The 21,413-nt window shown below is 37.5% G+C and overlaps 2 protein-coding genes across 2 annotated transcripts; one reads left to right on the top strand and one right to left on the bottom strand.

The window, feature by feature from the left end:
- Positions 1–5,638: 5,638 nt before the first annotated feature.
- LOC118810605 (granzyme B-like) lies at positions 5,639–8,304 on the top strand. Its single transcript, XM_036574546.1, has 5 exons — positions 5,639–5,698; positions 5,789–5,936; positions 7,423–7,606; positions 7,702–7,959; positions 8,066–8,304. Exons 1-5 carry the CDS (start codon positions 5,653–5,655, stop codon positions 8,222–8,224), a joined length of 795 nt encoding a protein of 264 aa, XP_036430439.1. The 5' UTR covers positions 5,639–5,652; the 3' UTR covers positions 8,225–8,304.
- A 336-nt stretch (positions 8,305–8,640) lies between these two features.
- On the bottom strand, positions 8,641–14,808 carry ercc1 (excision repair cross-complementation group 1). The gene is made up of 9 exons (XM_036574414.1): positions 14,635–14,808; positions 13,584–14,018; positions 12,372–12,475; positions 11,957–12,056; positions 10,576–10,652; positions 10,371–10,470; positions 9,358–9,429; positions 9,107–9,175; positions 8,641–9,009 (listed from the first exon to the last, which is right to left on the bottom strand). Exons 1-9 carry the CDS (start codon positions 14,695–14,697, stop codon positions 8,947–8,949), a joined length of 1,083 nt encoding a protein of 360 aa, XP_036430307.1. The 5' UTR covers positions 14,698–14,808; the 3' UTR covers positions 8,641–8,946.
- Positions 14,809–21,413: the final 6,605 nt, after the last annotated feature.

Raw genomic sequence — 21,413 nt, 5'->3', positions numbered from 1 at the left:
CTTCCATCACGTTTATGGTGAAGGCAAAGCAAGCAAATTTATAAAGGACATTTCTTACAAAATTATCAGCACCCTGAGTGAGGAAAGTCAAAGAGCCACCACTTGATTGTACTTTGAAGTAATGCCAAAAAAGGAATCATTCCTTGTGATAACAGTGCTTGTCACATTTAACCTCAGTTACACAGGATAACTAATGCAAAGTTATACTTGTGCCTTCTCCAGAACCGTAAGTGAGGAAGAACATCACTAAAAATAAAACCTCCAAAGTAACTGGGATAACAGTGTTAGCATTTACCCCAAGAAAGTTAAACTTAGTTTAAGTAACATTTTCCACAATTACCTATAGTGTTGAATGAACAGTACCTTTTATATATGAATAATTAGCGTAAAAAGCAGAAAGAATAGTGTATTGCAAAATACAAATGCTTGAGAAAAAAAAAGTTGAAAGTCTAGGCAAAAAGTGTCAAAACACTTTCTGTCCAAAGGGATAAAGCCAGGTAATTTTATGCTGACAGTCCAGAAACGAGGAGTTTCACTGAAAATAATAAAATGACATAGGAGTCCATATTAATATCATGTAAAACATGTATAGTTTATGAATGTTGATTTGAGCATTCATGGACATGTTATGAAGTGTTTATGTAAGGTGATATGAATGTGTCATGTAGACACCCTTCAAAGAAAGTGTTACCAAAATATGTATGTTCTTGTCCATATTAAATACATCATTCAAACATTCACAGTGTAGTTTGGAAAAGGTAGGTGAACCCCCAGGCTAATGACTCCAACAAAACCTAATTGTGAGGAGTTAGCAAATGTGGAGTCCAGCAATGAAATGAGATTGGAGGTGTGGGCTAGAGCTGCTTTGATTTATAAAAAGCGAAAAAAGGGCACTGCATACCATTGTAACAGTTTGTACAACTGTTACAAAGATAATCAGGCCTGTTTCATTAGTATTACCTAACTAAAACTCTTGTGGCTGAATGTAATCAAATCCTCATAGCAGTGTACAAACATCTAGTGTAAAGCATTTGCGGAAGAATAGAGACTGTTACTGCAGCAAAGGGGGTCAAACTCTATTAATACACAGGGCTGCCCAGTAGTTACTGCAGCAGATTGGCTTGATTTTAGAAGAAACACTGAAGGTGTCTACAAGAAGAAACAACATCATATACACAGAATAAATAGACACAATTACAAATACTACCCATATATACACATTCACACAGTGCACAGACATGCAGAACATGCACAAACATGATAAAACCAAATAAAGTCAGGTCAAGTGACACATTTGCAGTCAGTGGTGTGTGGGGAGTGGGTTATTGTTTGTATGGATATTCTGCCCTAGTTCTTGCCTTTTCAGTGGTTTTAACCTCTCTCACCTCTTGTATGTGTGCTCTCATTTGATCTGTGGGCAGGGACAACGTACAGCGGAATTAGTAGAAAGGTATGAGTACTTTGTGAACTTTATGAAGAAAAAAACTGTGTAGTGGCCTTAAAATAAATGTTTTTATCATAGCACACATTTAAACATACTGAAGTATATAAAAGTAAAAAGTAAATGTTTCAACAGATATATTAAACACTTTCCTATTTTGGTGATGTATGATGCAGTGGTGTATGGTGTGGTGACCAATGGTTGGTATTGGTTATTGCAGAAAGACATATTAGCATAGTCATGTGCAGTTTCATTTTATGTAGTATTCAGTTTCAATATTACTCAAGTTAAGTACAAATCTTCCAAAATAATACTTAACAGTGGGGTAACAGTGGGGGCAGGTCAATACTGATTGTGGCTGCTCTATTACAATAATTTCAGCTCAAAGTGAAACTGAATAATAAATAATAAGAAATAAATAAACATAATATGATAAAATAAATAAACATAATAATACATTTGATATTCAGCACCAAGTGTTATCCAAGTATTATCTTAGCCCTCACAGACACTCTAGTCTAACAATTTCTGAAAAGGTATCTGACCAGACAACTTTTTTGATAGCAAAGAGTCACAAAATTAGCTAGTAAATTTTTGATGCACAAATGCTCAAATTTGTGAAGATATCAGAAATCTGTTACAATTTACAGTTATGTGAATAAGTAATTACACTCCATGAAATGTTTCTTTATTTTGGCAGATGTGGACAGTATTTGATCTTCAGTTAAACCATATGTATATTTAAAAAAAATAATAATAAAATCTAAGATGTCATTTTGTCTGTTGTAAAAGTAAGTACACCCCTGGATTCACTAACTGGTGCTGCCCCCTTTGGCAGAAACAACTTTACGTAGGCGTTTCCTATAACTGTCTACCAGTTTCTGACATCTGCTGGAAGACATTTTTGCCCACTCCTCTATGCAGAGTTCTTTCAATTATGCAATGTTTAAGGACTTTTTTGCATGTAGAGCCTATTTAAAATCCTAACATAGAAATTCAAAGATATTCAGATCTTAGTCCATTCCATAACCCTCCACTTATTCCTTTTGAGCCACTCCTTGGTGAGATTTACTTGTATGTTTGAGATCATTATCCATCATCCTATTTGATAGATGGCCTCACATTCTCCTCAAGCACTCTTGTACAAAAGAGAATCCAAAGTTGACTCAGGCCAGCAGCCCCAAACCACAACATTTCCCTTGCCATGCTTTATAGTTGGTATGAGGCTCTTTTGATCAAAGGTAATGCTTTCAGTACTGTGGTCATCTGTTCCGAGCACATTGTTCCAGAAGTCCAGATCATTGCCTAGATATTCATTAGCAAACTTCAGTCTTGCCCTGATGTTTTTTTAAGGGTGGTAGATGCATGCATTTTGACATCAACAGTGTTAAGAGCTACCTGCATACCTCATGTGTGAAATTCTGAGGTTCTTTAGCATCTTACAGTATGCTCTCTGGTTAATTTGCTGGGGTGGCCTGATCTAGACAAGTTGGCAGTGGTTTTAAATCTTCTCCACTTGCAGATAATCTTCCAGACAGTGGAATGATCGATTTTCAGTATTTTGCAAATCTTCTTAAACCCCTTTCTAGATTTATAGGTATCTACAACCAGGCTGTTTGAAGGGCAGGGGAGAAAAAATAAAAAGGGCACCTACTGCGTGACATGGGGCTCTACCAGTGCACAAAAAGCTATGATGAAGTAGTGTTCATCCCTGATTAAGATTAACATTATGTTTATTAATATTATGTAGTAGTAGAGAGGCGGAGCTGATCTCCTCTAATCGTGCACAGTTGTACTGAATGAGAGCAGAACTGACTCTTTAAAAACTGGCCCTCTCTCCAGCACGGAAGTGGACAGGACGCTGGCCACGAACCTGAGAGAGAACAGATTGCTTGAACAAGGACTCTGTATTGTAAGGCTGAGTAAGCCGTTTGGGTATGAGTTGGTTAATGTTGCGTTAAATGTGTAAATCAAGCATGTTGGTCCTCTCGTGCTGACTGTCTGTCAGTGTGTGTGTCTCTGTTCGTTTGGTCTCCCAGTCAGTGTGCGTCTGTGCCACGACAGGGAACCATAAACCTGTAAAATGTTTATTTCACAAACACCTCCAAGGTAAAACACAGAGGGAACTATTAATGTGTCACAAACACATAAACACACAGACGTGATGATGTCAATAATACAGTTATGATTTGGGAGCTTGTGTCACACTTAATAAAGATGGTTCTTTAGTAAAGAAAATTGTTCTATATAGAGCCATGGACACTCAGAACCCTTTGCATGATTTAAGAGTCCTTTGTCCTTGGCACCAAAAGTGTTCTTGTGTTGTTAGAAGCTTAACATTGGTGCTATATAGAACCCTTTTCAAAAAGAACTATAAACAAGACATTATCCATCAGTCTAAAGAACCATTTCACTAGGCGAAGAACCTGTTCATTATGTAAAGGGTTCTTTGAGTGTTCATGGTTCTATATAGAACCATTTTCTTTACTGAAGAACCCTTGAAGAACCATCTTTTGTAAGAGTCAGTAGTAGTCATTCAGGTTCATTGAAAAAGCAATTGACACCAAACTTTTAAGTCCTGGGGCCTTTTTGTGCAAATTACACTAAAACAACATGCTGAGGGAAGGATTTAACACTTCAGCTGGATTTCCAAATCAAGTCCACAGGTTAGCATAAAATCAGCTAAGCAGAGTACCTGTAAGCTCTTCAGCTAGGCATCTAGGCTAAAAAATGTGGGACAGCTCTCTGTAAAAGCACTTGCAATGTACATAGGCTACATTAGGATTTAGTAATGCATCATTAGTAAAACTCATCTTCAAAGAAAGCTTGCTGTATTCTACCTCACACACTGTATTAGGATGTCAGGGTTACAGCTAAGACTGGATTAAGCCCCCTCTGACATCTGAACATTCTAGGGAGGGTGGGGCAACAACTTTGTCTTTTACTTTCAAATACAGCTAATCTAACATAATCTAACCTGACCTAAAGGGACAGTGCGTTCGACAGGGACAGGGACAGTGCATTCGAGATTAGATTAAAATACTAGCTAGATATTACCCTAACTTTGGCCCCTTTGCAAAAACGCAGAAAAGATTTGTTAGCAGCCATACAGTGTGTTTTAAATGTAAGCAGTGTTTGTGAGGTAAATTCAAAATCCTATCAAAGTATTTGGCAGCACTCCTAGACTGTCATCACGGCACCCAAGCCTGCCCTAAAGGACACCCTGTAGGGGAGACTGTAGGGCACTGCATCTGATTTTCTTCACTGGGATTTTTTCTCTCCATTGCATGGGCACTTCATTGTGTTTTCTCACTTGGAAGGGCATCTAAGAGTTTTTTTTCATTGGCACCTGTAGGAAACATCAAGTTTATCACATTGTGAAAGCACTTATATGGCACCATATGACATTTTCTCTTACACATATAGAGACACCCTTTACAGCACTACATCACATTTTATCCACAGGAGGGGCACTTCTCTATTATAAGAGGACATAATTGGGCACTTTATCACGTTTTCTCACCTGGAGGAGTAGACTATACAACACTGCATCCCATTTTCCCTATTGGAAAGGAAACATTTGGGACTGTGTCATGTAGTGGCAGCATAGAGGGCACTTCATAACGACACCCTTTTCCATTGGATGGGCACCCATAGAGAACGTCAAGTTTAGACCATTAAAAGGGGACCTTACAGGGCACTGCATCACATTTTCTCCACTAGAAGGACACTCATTAAGACACCTTATTGAATTTTCTTGCTCTAGAGGGTAGACAATAGGCACTTCCTCTCGTTTCTGCCATTCTACAGGGCACTTTAGCTATGATTTTTCAACGGCTCCCAACCCTCTCTCTGAGTCCGCCAGTGTCTACAGCCTTTTTTCTAAAGGCCTCTTTTCTAAAGCTTTTTTGATCTAGGCATGATGATACCACACAATCCAAAAACAAAGATCAAACTAGACCAGTCTGAGGTTTAAAGAAGATGGTATGGTATACTAATCATCAGAAAATACTTTATGATTGTAATTGTAACTGAAAATTGTAATTGTTACTGACCAAACTCCAAAAATAGCCTTCACTGGTTTAAATATAGTAAGGAAAGTACAATAACTCAAGAATTTTCCACCCGTCTGTGGGGGCGTGGCTGCATGCTTTACGTGTACGTAAAACCCAGACAACCCAGACCCCATCTATTCACTGCAGCATTTAACCATGCTACTCCACATCTCTGCACTGCTCTCCCTCCTCACCTTGTCAAGTAAAACCCTTTCCACCATTTTATTCTGCTCTACAGTAATACCTGTTGTACTTTGCTGTGACCTTTGCATGTGACGTTTTTGTTTCTCAGGAGCAATGGACAGTGGTATTATTGGAGGAAAGGAAGTTAAACCTCATTCCAGACCCTACATGGTGTCTGTTCAGCATAATGGACGTCATACTTGTGGAGGAATACTCATCAGAAAAGACTTTGTACTGACTGCAGCCCACTGTCTGAAGTAAGTGTCTCTTTGCTTTAGTGCTCAACATGGAAAGATACTAACGTGTGGCATGTAAGATCACATCAGTGACCACAAGAAGGTGGCTTTTTTGTTGCCTTCATTGATCAGATTTAGAAGACAGCATGCGCTAAGCTGCAACAACATTCTTAAGAAAGCCAAAAGGGATTCTTTAGAGTGATATCAGTACTCAAACACTGAAATCACTAGTCATTCTGTTTAAGCACAGACAGAGATGGGGAAAATACACTAACAATGCAATGAAACATTGTACAGTTAAAAAAGATGGTTCTCAAGGGTTCTTCAGTAAAGAAAATGGTTCTATATAGAACCATAAACACTCAAAAAATCCTTTGCATCATGAAATGACTTTTCAGATTGATGGAGAATGTGCTGTAGATGGTTCAGTAAAGAACCTTTTTGAAAAGGGTTGTTCCATTGTTACAAGCTTGACATCGTAACAAAAGAAGAACCCCTTTTGGTGCCATAGAGAACCATTTTCTTTACTAAAGAAGCCTTGAAGAGGGTCTTTAAGAGTATGCTTTTCTGTTTTAACACAACTGTAAAATACTATGGTCTTGCTTGTATTTGTGAGTAAGTATGCAAATTGCTATTGAAATTACAGTTTAGTCCTATACTAGGCGAGCATATGCCTAGACGGATTATGGTTAATTTTCTCTTTTTTTTTGCAATTTGTAATTTTCCTTCATATATTGCATGGATAATTATGGCCACAGAGTTCAATTTTTTTTTCATCTGTCCAGAGAACCTGCCAAAAGTGACAATGTAGTTCCCTTAACTACATGGCAACATGAAATGTGTGGACAAATTGAGTTTGAGTGTCTTTAGCCTATATCTATGTAAAGTTTAGGCCCAACTGTGTGCCATCTGAATATCACCAGTATCATTAGAAGTTGGTACACATTTTTATTCAACAATCCTGATCATTAAGCAACCTTTCTAAATCTCATATAAACAGGGATCTCAACCTAGTGATCCTGAATTTGGACCACAGTATTATCTATACAACAGTACTGTCTATATGTATGTTTGTATGTCATGGCAAATGTGGGGAAGATTTATATAAAGGTTTCAACATTACATTTCTTTAAATCTCAGAACATGACACCACAAATATAAAGCTATTGTTTCATTTGTTCAGTAAAGTAACATCGTCATTTGTTTTTTTTATATTTAAGGGAAAAAAGTAAATAAGATGTAAATAAAAACAGAGATACTAGATTACAAGTATGAGTGCACACAATTTAACAGATTTTCTTGAAATATTGAGTTATATTATCATACTTTTCTGAATAGGTTACTTTTGTTGCTGCTTCAAATATTTCGCGTTATATTACTCCTTGTGTAGTTGGTCGTAAGCTAGGTAAAATCTTTCTTTCTGTTCTACTTTTTTATTTCAGTCAATGAGATGTTTGTCACACAATGTAACCTGCAAACTTGGTATGCTTTACTATTCTTTGAACAGTACCAACAGAGCTGATGTTGGTCACCACAATATAGAGGTCGTTCTGGGGGCTCATAATATAAACAAAACAGAATCAAGTCAGCAGAGAATCCAAGTAAGAAATTCCATCAGGCATCCAAACTTCAATAAGTATACGACTGCAGGTAACTGGAAAAACCTAACTGTAGACATCATGCTACTTAAGGTATGACATGCTGGCCTTGGCTTTCCTCCTTTTTTACTGTTATAGAGACTTAAACACTCATTTCTCTAACTCGCTGTCTAAATGATGCCTTACAGCTGAAGTCTAATGCAAAGCTGAAAAAGTCTGTTAAAGTTATGAAGCTTCCTGGGAAGAAAGACAAGACATCAGCCAATGTGAAATGTACCATAGCAGGCTGGGGCATGAGACAGCCTAACAGTGTGGAATCTAATGTGTTGATTGAGACTTCACTCACAGTGCTGCCTCAACCTAAATGTGAAGGGATTTGGCAGATGTACTTTGACTCTGCTTGCATGATGTGCACTGCTACAGCTGAAGACAACACTTTCTGTCAGGTATGGCAGTCTGGCACTCGGATCCGGGGGGCTGCTTTAAATAACAAACTAATACAAATCATCAATCAAATCATCTAAAAATTACATCTCCCTCTCTCTCACACAGGGTGATTCTGGAAGTCCTCTGATGTGTAAGTCTAAGCTGCAGGGCTTAGCCATCTACACATCTCGAGAGAGATGCAATGACCCTACGTACCCTGGGGTCTATCTCAAAATTTCTGCATTCCTGGACTGGATTAAAAAGGTCATGAGCAAAGAGGTCTGAGGCTATTAATGTACCCCAGTGGGAACAAATACTGCTGTATTTTACATACTGTTTTAATAAAACTGACCATTTAAAAGTTACTGATGTCATTTCTTTGCAGTTTGGGCCAAATGAAGCCAGGTGCATTTTAATACTCACAAACTTAAACATTCATTTAAGACTCCTCTTTTTGTTCATTTGGATTTTGGCTGTAGCAAATTAAAGTGAACTAAACCTAGTAAACTAATGGCTAAATGGTGGAAAGGAGATCAAAACAATGTAAAAAATGAATGTTCCTTGAGTTACTCATATAAACTCAACATATGCTGCAAATAATTTTCACAGTATGCAAATTTAGTGTTTTTACTAAAAACTATTCCTTACTTTTACAAATAACTAAACAATCAGTGCGCTCTTCTTAAAAATAACTCTCACTATTAAAAAAATACTATTTTATTGAAACAAAGAAATAATGGACACAAATATAAAAAAAAACCATCATTCTGAGGCATAATTTGGACTTAAAACTAGCCACTTTTTTGATGAAGGCACTCCAGCTCATCTGATTTAATCCTCTGAAGACAAAATACGCAACCACAGAGCATCCTCCAGCTGGCTGTTAGAGAGGCACTGTTGTCTCTAAACGATCTAGAACTCCGAGCCTGGACCTAGCGAGATCCTAATGTGCGCTGTAAGAGATTCTGGGCTTTGAACATGCTTGTCTGAAAGGAGTCCAAGTCTCATCAACTTTCTTTCTTTTTGGACTTCAGAAAGGGCTGGTGAAGCACATCATGCAGCCTTCTTGCCTAACAAAGACAGGCATGAAATTAGAATTTATGTATGTGTGTTTAAAAATGACAAATATAACCTACAAACTGTTCACAATCTCTATGTTGAACTGACCTTTTGAGGGCCGAGTCCAGGGCACAGCACTAGCTCTTCCTTTGATGCATTAATGATGCCCTCCAAAGACTGTAGAGAACACAATGCATATTAAAACAGTGAATCCAATTAAAATAAGTTCAACAGATTTGCTTGGAGAGTAAACATTATACTAGTTGTGCAGTTTGGCTGGAGAAAGGGCACAATCATGTTCATCCAGAACAAGTGCTAAAAAGTATATTATTATCTTTTCCAGAAATAGGAGTCCTTACAGAGAATGTGGACAGCAGTGTGATGGAATCAGTCTTGTTGATGGACTTCACTGTGGTCAGACAATCAGTAACCTGCCAGGTTGAAAGAGAATAACAGGTGGCCATGTTCAGAGTGATAGTGTATTGGTTCATCTGGTTGAAATTCTTCCTCAGGTATGAGTTTTGTCTGTTATATCAGTATGCCATATATAAATGCAGATAATGTATAAACGTTACAAACAGCATTAACATAAGCTCATTTAGCTAAGAGTCATGGGCATTTCAGTCACATCCTGCTGTCTAGTCTGCTGCATCTGAAGTACTCCAGTTTGTTTGTGAAAAAGCAGACATTATGGAACGGCCAGTCTTTTGGGGATGGTCTTAGCCTAACATGGACACCAGACCGATTGCTGGGCTTCCTCTCGTACTGCCTGAGAAGCCGCATGCCTTGTTGACAAAACAAACCCTGGACCAGCTGGTACACAATAATGTGAATGACCGTAACATTTTTCATTCAAGCAGTGTATGATCGTCGAAGGCACGAGTGTATGGGATGCACATGTCAATGACATTTGATGAAATTTGATAAAGCCTCAGTTGGCTTTCTTTTTGTATTACCCATTCCATCTTAAATGGAACAGAAATTTGAACAAAAAGTTGACAAAGCCAATTTCAGCCTTTTTAAAGATTGAATTAGGATGTTAATCAACTTTTGGCACCACTCTTGCTGGGCCTGTTAGACAGCAACATTGACATAGGTTTTCTATATACTGTTCAGTTTATTACTATTTTGCACAATGAACATATTTTAGATTAATATTGCTTGTTAAAAATGTTTCTTATTAAAAAGTGAGGCCACTGTTAATCTACAAAGGATTATTTAAGCATCTAAAATGGTTTATCAGTGAAATATACATATGTTATAAAATCAAAGAAACGTTAGTAATACCATGATATAAAGTTTTAGCCATACTGCCCCCGACTATTTCAATAAATCATATGTGAGTGCGTATGTGCAGCTGGTGCATTCTGACCTTAGAGAGATAATCTTTCTCTACTTGCTCTTTAAGTAGATCTGCAGGCTTCTTCTCATAAGATTTGTATGTCTCCAAGTAACGACCAGCTTCTTCAGGGCTTTAGAAAAAACACAATGTTGTTTTTTTCGTAGTTGTTATCTTATAGCACAGTGTTATAAGTGGCAATGCAGCTCACAAAAGTGAACCTGTTTCCTGAGCTCACCTCCAGGCCAATATGAGCGTGCAGTCAGCCATGATGCAGATTCGAGCCAGTTCCTTCAGCGCATGATGAGGGTCTTTCTGAATCAACAAGAAAATAACAAAGGGCAGAATGTTCTTAAAAACCTGTCTCTCAACCCTCTCTAGCTAAAAAATGTAACAGAAATGGGAAGTTATAAGTGTAGAAACCAATGAAATAAGTGGCCCATCCTGACTTAAGGGAATGCCGGACAGACACAGGTTTGAAAGAGAGGGTGAGAGACATGCAGACAAAAAGTGAGGTACACAAATGAAAATCAAAGACAAACATCAAAGTCGGAAAGAGAATCAAAGCAGAAAGCCGCAGACTGACTGCTGAGCTGAGAGTTGTAACAGGATCTACATGCAAACATGACACGCACCTATTTTAATTCTAAAAAACATAGATTGGAAAGATCTCGCATCTCCAAAATGATCACTCTACAAGAGAAGGAAAAAACTTTATTACTACTTTACTTTTAATGTAAGTCAATGGAACCAGACTTCTTTCCAAGTCATTTTTGGGCATTTCTTCTGGTCCATTCATCATGAAATTTAGACACAATGTAAAGGACAACAGGCATTTTCAAATTATGTCAAAAACTGAAAAACAACAAAAATGGAGATACAAGGTTTTGCAGCGATAGCAGCGATATATATGCTAGCAGTTTTCAGATATAAACAATTGTAAATGTTGACACCAAAAGGTATTTTTAGATGTTTTAATCAATATTCCAAGAATTCTGTGAATGTTTTTAAATGATAAACAACATTCTGTAACTATCTAGTTACATATTTGTTTTGTGAAGCTATCCGTCTTAAGATTTGATTTCCACTTTTGAAATATGATAAATTCTGGATATTTACTTAAAGGGGCCATATCGTGGAAAAGCAAATTGTCCTTGCTTTTTATAGAAGGTTGATGTAGCATGTAAACATTCTTGAAGTTTCAAAACATACCATTCACTCTCCTGTCCGTGTAAGGAAACTTAAACTTGTTCTTGTTATGTCAGGAAAAACAATGGATTTACATATATCCACTAGGGGTGGGAATTGCCAAAGGACCCACAATACAATATTATTGTGATACTTAAGTCACAATACAATATTATTGTGATACTTAAGTCACAATACAATATTATTGCGATTTTAAACATATAGCGATAACATATATTGTGATATACTGCGATTTACTACCTTTTTCCCGCTGCAAATACAACCAGGTTTTTGTCAGCAATCTTTCTTTCTTGTGCTACATATTGCCACGCAAAATATCGCGATAACATGCAAACTGGCTTTATATCATTAAAAAAATATTATTAAACATATATTTCAACTGAGTTTGGTAGAAATGAATGACTGCTCACCACATCAACCTGCACAAGCAGCACTCTGAGTGTGAAAGACTTCCCCAACTGTTTCAGCCGCTCATGGATGTAGTTTGGATTCAGGTTATGGTACCGCAAACTGTAGATATAGGGAAAAAAGACAGATTGCAGATTGTTGCTTCAGTTTCTCTAGGAAAAAAAGGAACTTTTTCACCAAATTAATTATAAATCTGCATTTATGTTTGTTACATGAACAATGCTACAGGAAACCTATTTTTTGTGATTCTGTGGGGCTAAATATATTTAGCAATGCAACTTTGTACCTAAAATGAGTCTCTTTGTTCTTCCCCTTTTGTGAATTCTGACTAATTTCTTTGCAAAAGCATGAGGAGTGCGCTGTGGTTTCACACCTCTGCTGATGCTGAAACACTGCACATAACACAAAGACCAGTACCTAAGAAAGAGAGCACATGTTGTTCGACCCAAGACATAGTCAGGCACCACTTCTCCAAACTCCCATGGAACACTCCTGACAAACTTCAGAATCGGGTTTCCTCTCTGTAGTGGTGGAACATAAAACATACAAATAAGCCACAAGGCTATGCAGGCAAATGCATACTGCCAAAACATAAACAAGACATCTGGACTAGTCTCACTGGTCTCTTAAATCTGAGAAACAAAATGCCTAAAGCAGATTGCAAAGACCACCCATTAATTTAACTTCCAGGTTGGGAATGGGAAATAACTACAAGCTATACATTTTTCATCATTAGGAAAGAAAAACAAAAAAGTATACTTACAGAAAATTACACAGAAGCCGAACAACTTAAACATATATTTTTTTTATTTCAGCATTTAGGGTGTTCACCCTTTGCCTTTATTACAGCTTTTTTATTATTGTCTTTAAGGGACTTGCTTATAGTTTTTAAAAGAAGTCCAGTGCTCTCAACTGCAGTAAAACCTTACTTGCCATCTCCGATGTTAAATTTCAGTGGTCTAGAGAAAAGTTTCTTCTTTTTGTCTATTTCCTTTTCTCAGTAACAAGTTCTTGACAACTACACATACTTTCAGATCCATAGCGTTGTCTTGCAAAAGCAATAATCTTTTGATCTTTTTAAACTTTTTGTTTTTATTGTTTTCTATTTGTTTCCCCACTTCCTTATTCAAGTGAATAATCGTATATCTAATTTCCCCAGAAACATTTCCTTTAGCCATTGTAGATGCACATGAAAAAGAAATTTGTGAGACAGCTTAAGTGTGTTTGGGTAGTTGCTTGTGTGAATGTTAGTGTCTATTTGAAGGGGGATATAATTTCAGTGAGACATTTGGGAACATTTGTTGGAAGGACACAGCTGTAACTCATTGGTTTTGAGATTGAAAAAATTAAAGAGCTAAATTGGCAGGAGATACACAAAACTAAAAAGTGGACAAATGAAAGACAGATTTGACATACTAAGAGATGAAGGCTTTTGTGTAATTATTTTTGTTTTCCTGACTTTGAAAAAAGAATAACCTAATGGCCATTTTTACTAGAAATTAAATAAGCAAAGATCTCAGACTTTTGCACAATAATATTTATAATACAACAAACTATATGCAATACATTCTCAACGGCATGCCACAATACCCGCACTTCATGATTCTGACACACAAAACAGCTCCATACCTGTCTAGGGCTGACAATTATACTGTTCCCTGACCCTAACAGATGTGAGGCAACACTGAGTTCCTCTGTGCTTTGACCTTCCTCCTTTTTCTTCTCTCCTCCTGCCAGACCCTCCTTCTGTATCTCTGAAACTGTAGTGGTTTCCAATGCTGCTTTAGTGGGTCCCGGACCCTCACGCTCGCTTATTCTGGTCTGAGGTTTTCCAAAGTCTGTGGAAGATTTTGTAACCGATTCACATTTGGGAGGCATATCCACTCTCTTTCCTGCATCTCGATGCCCATCCTGAGTCTTTGGTCCATTGGCAGCTCCTCTGCTTTTGCTCTGGACGATAAACTCTGCATAGGATAATGGCTGGCCAGCAGCTTGGGGGGCATTGTGGGTGGATGAAGTCTCTCCATGGCCTTCTTTTGATGAGGGCTTAAAAAGAGATGCCACCTGCGGGGACACATTGGACGTTTTACATCAAACAAACTGTACAGTTTCACACGCAAAACCAGTGACCTTGTGGAATGGAGACCATCTGTAACCAAAAAATACTTTTTTTGTGACCGGTGACACGATTTTCATCAGCTGAGTTACGCCAAATATTGACAATATTAAAACATAGTGCAGAGGAGGCTAAATGTTTTCCTGCAGAGAGCTGGTTAGGTTAGCTAACCTCTAAACTGTGAAACAGTAAAAAACATTTTGCGCTCTTATTTGTGGAGCAAAATGTCTGGTTCAGTCCCTTTTGTCATTTAAAAACTGCTATGCTGTGACAGGTAGGAGCTACTAGCTAGTGTTGCTCTGCTAGCACGCAGAACGAGGCTAACGTCGGCTTCTTATTCACCAGCTTCTTGTTCGAATTTCCCCGTTCCACCTTAAACGGTGCAGCAGTTATTATTATTCTAACGCCTCAGGCGCCAGAATGTAACTGCTGCCCCACTTAAGGTGGAAATTCGAATAAGAAGCTGACTTTAGAGACTACAGTTAGCTAGCTTAGCCAGCTAACTTGCAAAAACAGAGGCTGGGAATCTCAAATTAAGCCGAATTATAAATACACGTTACCCACCGGACTTCTTTCCCTGCTGAAAGCAGAATCGTCAAGATTTATTTTAAATTTCTTGTTTTCCATTCCTCAAAAACGGAAAACGGAGTGTGAGGTTATACTGTTTATACTAGAGGTAGCTACTGTTGACACAAGAGGAGCTGCAGACAGGTCTGTCTGTCGAGCACAGACACATCGATGGCCACACAGACCACTTACGTGTATGAACCGAAAGGGGGCGCCACAGTACGCCTGTTTTCCGCCTGAAGAGTACTGACGCACATGTGTTCCTCACACATGGTGAGATTTCACACTGGCTTTAGTTACACTGTGAGAGGTGTACTCTGATTGTTTTACAGACAAACACAAAGCTTTCACGTCAGTTAAGTAATCACGTTTTTAATTATTTAAATTAACAATCTAATTATTTTAGCCTCGAACAGCAAAGCGTGTTTTAAAATGAATTACAAACAGTGAAATGGTAGAAGCGTCTTAAAAAATTACAAGAAGAAAAGTACGCCACCACATTTCTTTAATCCCTTAAAATCACGTTAATCCCTTAAAATCACAGGCTTACTACATACTAAAGGGACTTCGGTGCAAACTGGTTGAACTATTCTTAGGTTATAGAAGTGTGTGATAGAACTTCGGGCCCGCTGGCGGGCCCTAGCCATTTAACGGTGTTAAACACTGAGTGGGCTAAAATAGACCCCAAAGCCAGGCGGGTTAAAATAAAAAATCCTAATTATAATGTTTTCGTTATTAAATGAATTGCTATGCCATTATTTTCAGATATTAAGTCATTATTTTGAGATACGATCTCATAATTTTGAGTCATTTTGAGATGATAAGTCATTATTTTGAGATGATGCTATTATTTTGAGATGCTAAGTCGTTATTTTGAGAAAAGGTCTCTCAAAATAATGACTTAGCAATTCATTTAAGAATAAAAAATAATGATAAGGTTCTGTTTTTTTTTTATTTTAGGTGGCGGGAATGGACTCGCCTACCTATTTGACTGTAGCTTGTTTTCAGGTTTTGTGTGTGTGTGTGTGTGTGTGTTTGTGCCTGTGTGTGTGTGTGTTTGTGCCTGTGTGTGCGTGTGTGTGTGTGTTTGTGCCTGTGTGTGCGTGTGTGTGTGTGCGCGCTTTTCCATCCTTTTTTCAGTGAAAAGAAGTGGTAAGGAAAATAAAGTGTTCTGCAGACATTTTTTATATAAACGTGCCGATTTGGATTTGGTCCATGAATTTGAGTCGATGGGTCACATGAAAAGCTGGATAATTGTAAAAGGGGATATTTCACAGAACAGTATAAACTAAAAAGATTTTTATCTGGCGAAATTAAAAGCAGTTCTGGGATCTACCGATAGAGGGATTAAAAAGGGAAACAGCATGAAGTGCGTTGCTAGTTGATGAATTAAAACAAATGTTTGCGAGTGTGCTTCAAGCAAACTGCAATGTATTTACTGTATTTGTTTCTTTGTTTGTATATTTGTATTGTTGATCATGCTCAGAATAGAGTTACTCTGTATTAAACTTCAGTTTTCTTGTGTCTGATTAGTTTATTTCCTTTGATTGCATAATAGATTCATATTTTTTTCTTGTTCTTCTGTGTGTACACTCCTCATAAAAAACCTAAGAAATTTGATTGGGAGTCTGATTTGAACAGTTAGAGAAGGCAAGGAAAGGGAAGTATACATTACAGTTCCTAAAAATATATTCTAATTCTGTATTCGTGTACTAAAGCATGCACCTCATCCCAAATGCAGCATCTCATCTGTACCTACTGGAGATAATGATGCACTCACACTTCAGCCTTATTGTCACTGACAAGTCCCAAAAAAAATGACCCTTGTGCTTGCATTTTTCCATGCGGCGATAAAAAGTCTGTGGTGACATTAATCAGCAGTGGCCTCTTTAGAGAACAAGTTCCCTCAGTCTTTGGTAAAATCCTGCACCAGGGACATCTGCCACATGATCAGTCCAGTGCAACATGGCAGCGGCCTGCGTCCAGCTTGTGTCGCTGAAGTAATGGTAATGATGTCATCAAGGCCATCGTCCGCCTGTCACCTCAGATCACAACTTATTAGATCACACACACAGGCCCGCTCTATCACTATATATTCATGTAAAGAGAGAGAAAGAGAGAATTAAAGGAGAATTTCTGCTGAATTAAATGTTAAGATGTAAACACATCATTCAGAATTGTTCACAGTGGTGGTGATTGTAACCAGACGTCTGAAGAGTACATACACTCAAAAAAGATTGTGCTTTAATGTTTCCTTAGTAAAAAAAATGGTTCTAGGACCATGAACACTCCAACAAACCTTTACATGATTAAAGTGTTCTTTGCATCTTTGTGAAGGGCTGTAAATGATTCTATATAGAACCTTTTTGAAAATGTTTCTATCAGCACCGAAACGGGGTTCTTCTATTATGATTTCAAGCTTGTAACAATAGAAGAACCCTTCTAAAAAGGTTCTATATGGAACCATCTTTAGCATATTCCATCAAATTTTCCATGAATCTGAAGAACACTTTCATGATGCAAAGAACCCTTTAATCATGCAAAGGGGTCTTTAAGTGTTCATGGTTCTATATAGCACATCTTTACTAATAAAAACTGTGTACAGGGCGCTGTAAGGAGAAATAGCACTATATAACACTATAGCATTTAGCACTATTTTACTATTAACTTTATATATATATAAACTCAGAAGATACGTGTAGGTTGTTTTGGATAGTAATAAAATGGCTATATTTATGTTGTGGACATTGTGACCCCTGGTTCTTACCACTACCGCTATAAAGAAATCCCAGTTGGATTTATTTAAACTTTGGAACATCATTGGAATTCCTGTTTAATTTAATTTCCACAATATAGTCTCAAACTTAGCTCCATTGTGGTCCTTTACTAATATAGCAAAGCAGGCAGATGAAAAAACTTTGATAAATCCTTTAATTAGTATATGAACACATAGGAATGCATCCCTATCAGTCAATAAGGCTACACTGCAGATTCGCTGAGTTGCATCATCAATGTCATATCAAGTGTTGACCAAATGTTTTTTACACCATTTCCAAATACTAGCTCCAATTTCAATTGAGTGAAAATTACATGACAAATTGACCAATGGAAGCTGTCCAAAATAATAAGAAAAATGGTCTTACATTAACAAGCAATAAAACAATCTTTCTGCTCTAAAACTATTTTTTGGAAAACTGAAGGCTTTCTTATGACAGTCCCAATGCACTTTTGCTTGGATACATATTCCTCTTCCTATGGTGGAGTATATGCTACTTTTGTGTTGCATTAAAGGTTATCTAATTAAGAAGCTTAAAGTGTATGGGACAGCTGTATTTTAGGCACTTTACACTGTAGGGGGCTATATTTGTGTATGTATGTGTGGAGGATTCGGGACGTCCCGTCACTGGCCCAGGGTCCCACAGACAGATGGTGTCAGCTTCGTTCTGAAAACACCGTACAGTGTGCCAAAAACAAGTACACACACACAACACCTCTGGCATCACTCCAGCACATGTCAGTCACTTCAGACATCTGTCAAAGAGTGAAACACACTCAAACACAGTGTCTGGTATAACTACAGTTATGGTAGTTTTCAACTGAACTCTGTTATACCTGTTTCCTCTCGAGGACTCGCTAAATACCCCTACAATGATAGCATGTTTATGTTTTATTTCATAATGTGGAGCACAAATGTTTTTCATGATAAGGCCCATATGCTACATTTTTCTTGTATTGTTTCCCTTAAGGCTCATAATATTTGTGTGATTTTATGTACCAAAAGTGGTTATAACTCATTTTTACATGATTATTTTCCAACTTCTTTTTATCCCTTAGAATAAAACAGGCTGTTTATGTTGCTGATATAAGATAAATTAACTGTTGTGATTAGCTGTCTTGTGTTGTGCCCCATTCAAAAAGCACTCAGAGCAGAAACAGTCTTTATAACTTCAATATAAATAGGCGGAGCTAAACGGCTGTTGGCGGAATATATGGATATATGAAAGTTGGGTCTCATGACATCACAGATACAAAAAATTCAAATTGGGCTGTTTTTGCAGCTTAGTTTTTCTATATGTACCATAAGGTCTAGATCAGGGGTGTCAAACTCAACCTTTACAGGGCCATATTAAAAAATCTCAGCAAATCTTTGGCCCAGCTGTGTTTTTATTTTGTTTTTACTTAACATCGTGCCATGACCTGAACAGGCCATTGTTTATTCGAAACATGCCAAATGTGCAACAGCAAAATAGGCACTGATTACTCAGTATTCAAAAATAATTCTAAATAAAAATAAATTGCTTTTCTTTTTTGCGTAACTGCGGGATTGTTGTTGGGGCAAGGTGGTCTGAACGCACACTAAGTTGCAGTGCATGCTGGGGACGTAGTGGTAGTGCATCTCAGGGTGAAACAGGCTAATAAGAATAGAAAATCAAAATAATTTCACAGGCCGAATAGGACTGTGTCACAGGCCTGACTTGGCCTGTGGATCTTGTGTTTGACACATGGGGTCTAGATAGTGAATGGTATGTTTAGCATATAAATAAATAAGTAAATAAATAAAGCAAAGGAAGTTTGTTTTTCCATTTAAATGAATGTAGTTTTTTTGCATGTTTGTTTCCTTTTGTTCTGTTTTTAACTTAAATCTAGGATTCAGTGCTACATTTGCACATTTTACTACTTATAATGAAAAAGTTCTCACAGTTATAACAGAATCTCCATTTTATTTACTTTTTACACCTTTAGAAAAAGCTAGCTGCCCTTTAAACTGTGCGAGCATTTCATGATGAATGGAGCAATAGAAATGCTCCATAATTACATGGAATAAAAGTTAAATACATTAACATACATTAGAGTTTATTCCTTCTAATGTAAAATAACCAGTGATTTACTGCTCTTAATTTATAAAATCCAGTGTGTTGATTGATTTCAGTCTGAAAATGTGAATTGTGAAAATGAAAAACTACAGAGATTATGAATTCTGATGATTGATGATGATTCTGAACATCATTACATCATCAGTTTACTCTTCATTTTAGACTCAGTTTCAGCACACAGAGAGGCAGATTAAGGAGGAGTCTGAGAAGCTTCACCAGTTTCTATGAGATGAAGAGGTAGCCAGGATAGCTGTACTGAGGGAGGAAGAGGAGCAGAAGAGTCAGATGATGAAGGAGAAGATGAGCAGAGACATATCATCACTTTCAGACACAATCAGAGCCAACCTTTCTTGACTAATTTTGATTTTGGCTTCATATATTTTGATATATGGACCAAATTGGTTCAAACTGCGGTGTCACAGAAATAAACATATATACAAAATCACCATTTATAAGGTACTTTCTATTGGGAGGTGTTAAATTTCAACTGAAAATAAAAAATAAACAAGACCAAAAAATAACTTCTTTGCATTTTTTCAATGTTGTTTTTAAAAACATTTAATGAACGAAGTTGAAGATTTTAGATTTATCATGATCTTAATTTTTAAAAAAACAAAAACTTAATTCAAGTCATTACCACAACACAACGAGTTTTAGTCCATAGGTGGAGCCTCATTTTAGCCACACCCCTGCATTTTAGCGCAGAAAGAGAGACTGCATCCCTGTTCCTCACGGCCACATGGTGAGCAGTTAGATCCCATTGTTTTGAAGTAAATATTACTAAACTCGGAACGTCTTTGTGTAACATTGAGAATTGTCATTACTGAAATACATATTTACTGCAATCAAGTAAACATTTTTGTGTTTTAATGAAACATATTAAGATTTATTGTATGTACAACTGTTCACAGCTGTGTTTGCTGGTCATGTACTGGCTAGTGTTTCAGAGTTCTGCTCAAAATTAGCTAAAATTGTCACACCTGAAGCAGTCACTGCTGAAACAGTAGTTTTGAAGGTGTTCTGATTGTTTTAATGAAAGTGATCCATATTGTGTATGAAGTATTTGCAGCATATTGTTAAGACATAAAAACTATCTTTCTCTCTCTCTCTCTCTCTCTCTCTCTCTCTCTCTCTCTCTCTTTCTGTCCCTTTCTCTTTATGCCTTTCATAAGCTACAGAGAAATATGTGATGTAGGCAAGCAGTTTGCCCACTTCAGGTTCTGGCAAGATCCCTAAAAAGTGGCATTTAGTGGCTTGTTAGCACCCTTTCTCTCTCTTCCCCTCTCTCTTCCTCTCTCTCTCTCTCTCTCTCTCTCTCTTCCTCTCTCTCTCTCTCTCTCTCTCTCTCTCTTTCTATCTCAGGCAGCATGCTGGGTGGAGTGTGTCGAGCTGTCAAACGGCCTGCTCCCGGGTGCGTGCCAGAGTGTGTGTGATATGGTGTGTGTATGTGCGCGAGGGGGCAGAGGTGTAACGGCTCGATCCGTAGCGACCTGCCGTCACCAGCGCAGAAAGAGGACAGATTGGCTCTCCAGCTGTCCAACTGAAGCCCTGCAATACCCCTCACTGAGACCACCACATGCCTTGATATTACACACACATTTACACACACATACACACTTACATATACTCCACATATACACACAGAGAACCCTTACTGAAGCTATTGTGCTCTGAACCACTCTTACAGTCATATGCAAAAGTTTGAACACCCCTGCTCAAATTACATGTTTTGTTGATTTTCATGTTTAAATATTGTATTTTTATGCAAATTTGTGTTTGTTTACTGAGTTTGACATGTTGGGAAAAAAACATAAAATGTGCCATAACTTTTGCACAGTCCACATTTATGTAGAAGATGTGTATTTTCTCTTAGAAAATCACTAAAACGTACACAGTACTGTA

The sequence above is a fragment of the Colossoma macropomum genome, unplaced genomic scaffold, assembly GCF_904425465.1.
Source record: "Colossoma macropomum unplaced genomic scaffold, Colossoma_macropomum, whole genome shotgun sequence".
NCBI classification, from domain to species: domain Eukaryota; kingdom Metazoa; phylum Chordata; class Actinopteri; order Characiformes; family Serrasalmidae; genus Colossoma; species Colossoma macropomum.
This window is presented reverse-complemented; position numbering and strand designations above follow the sequence as displayed.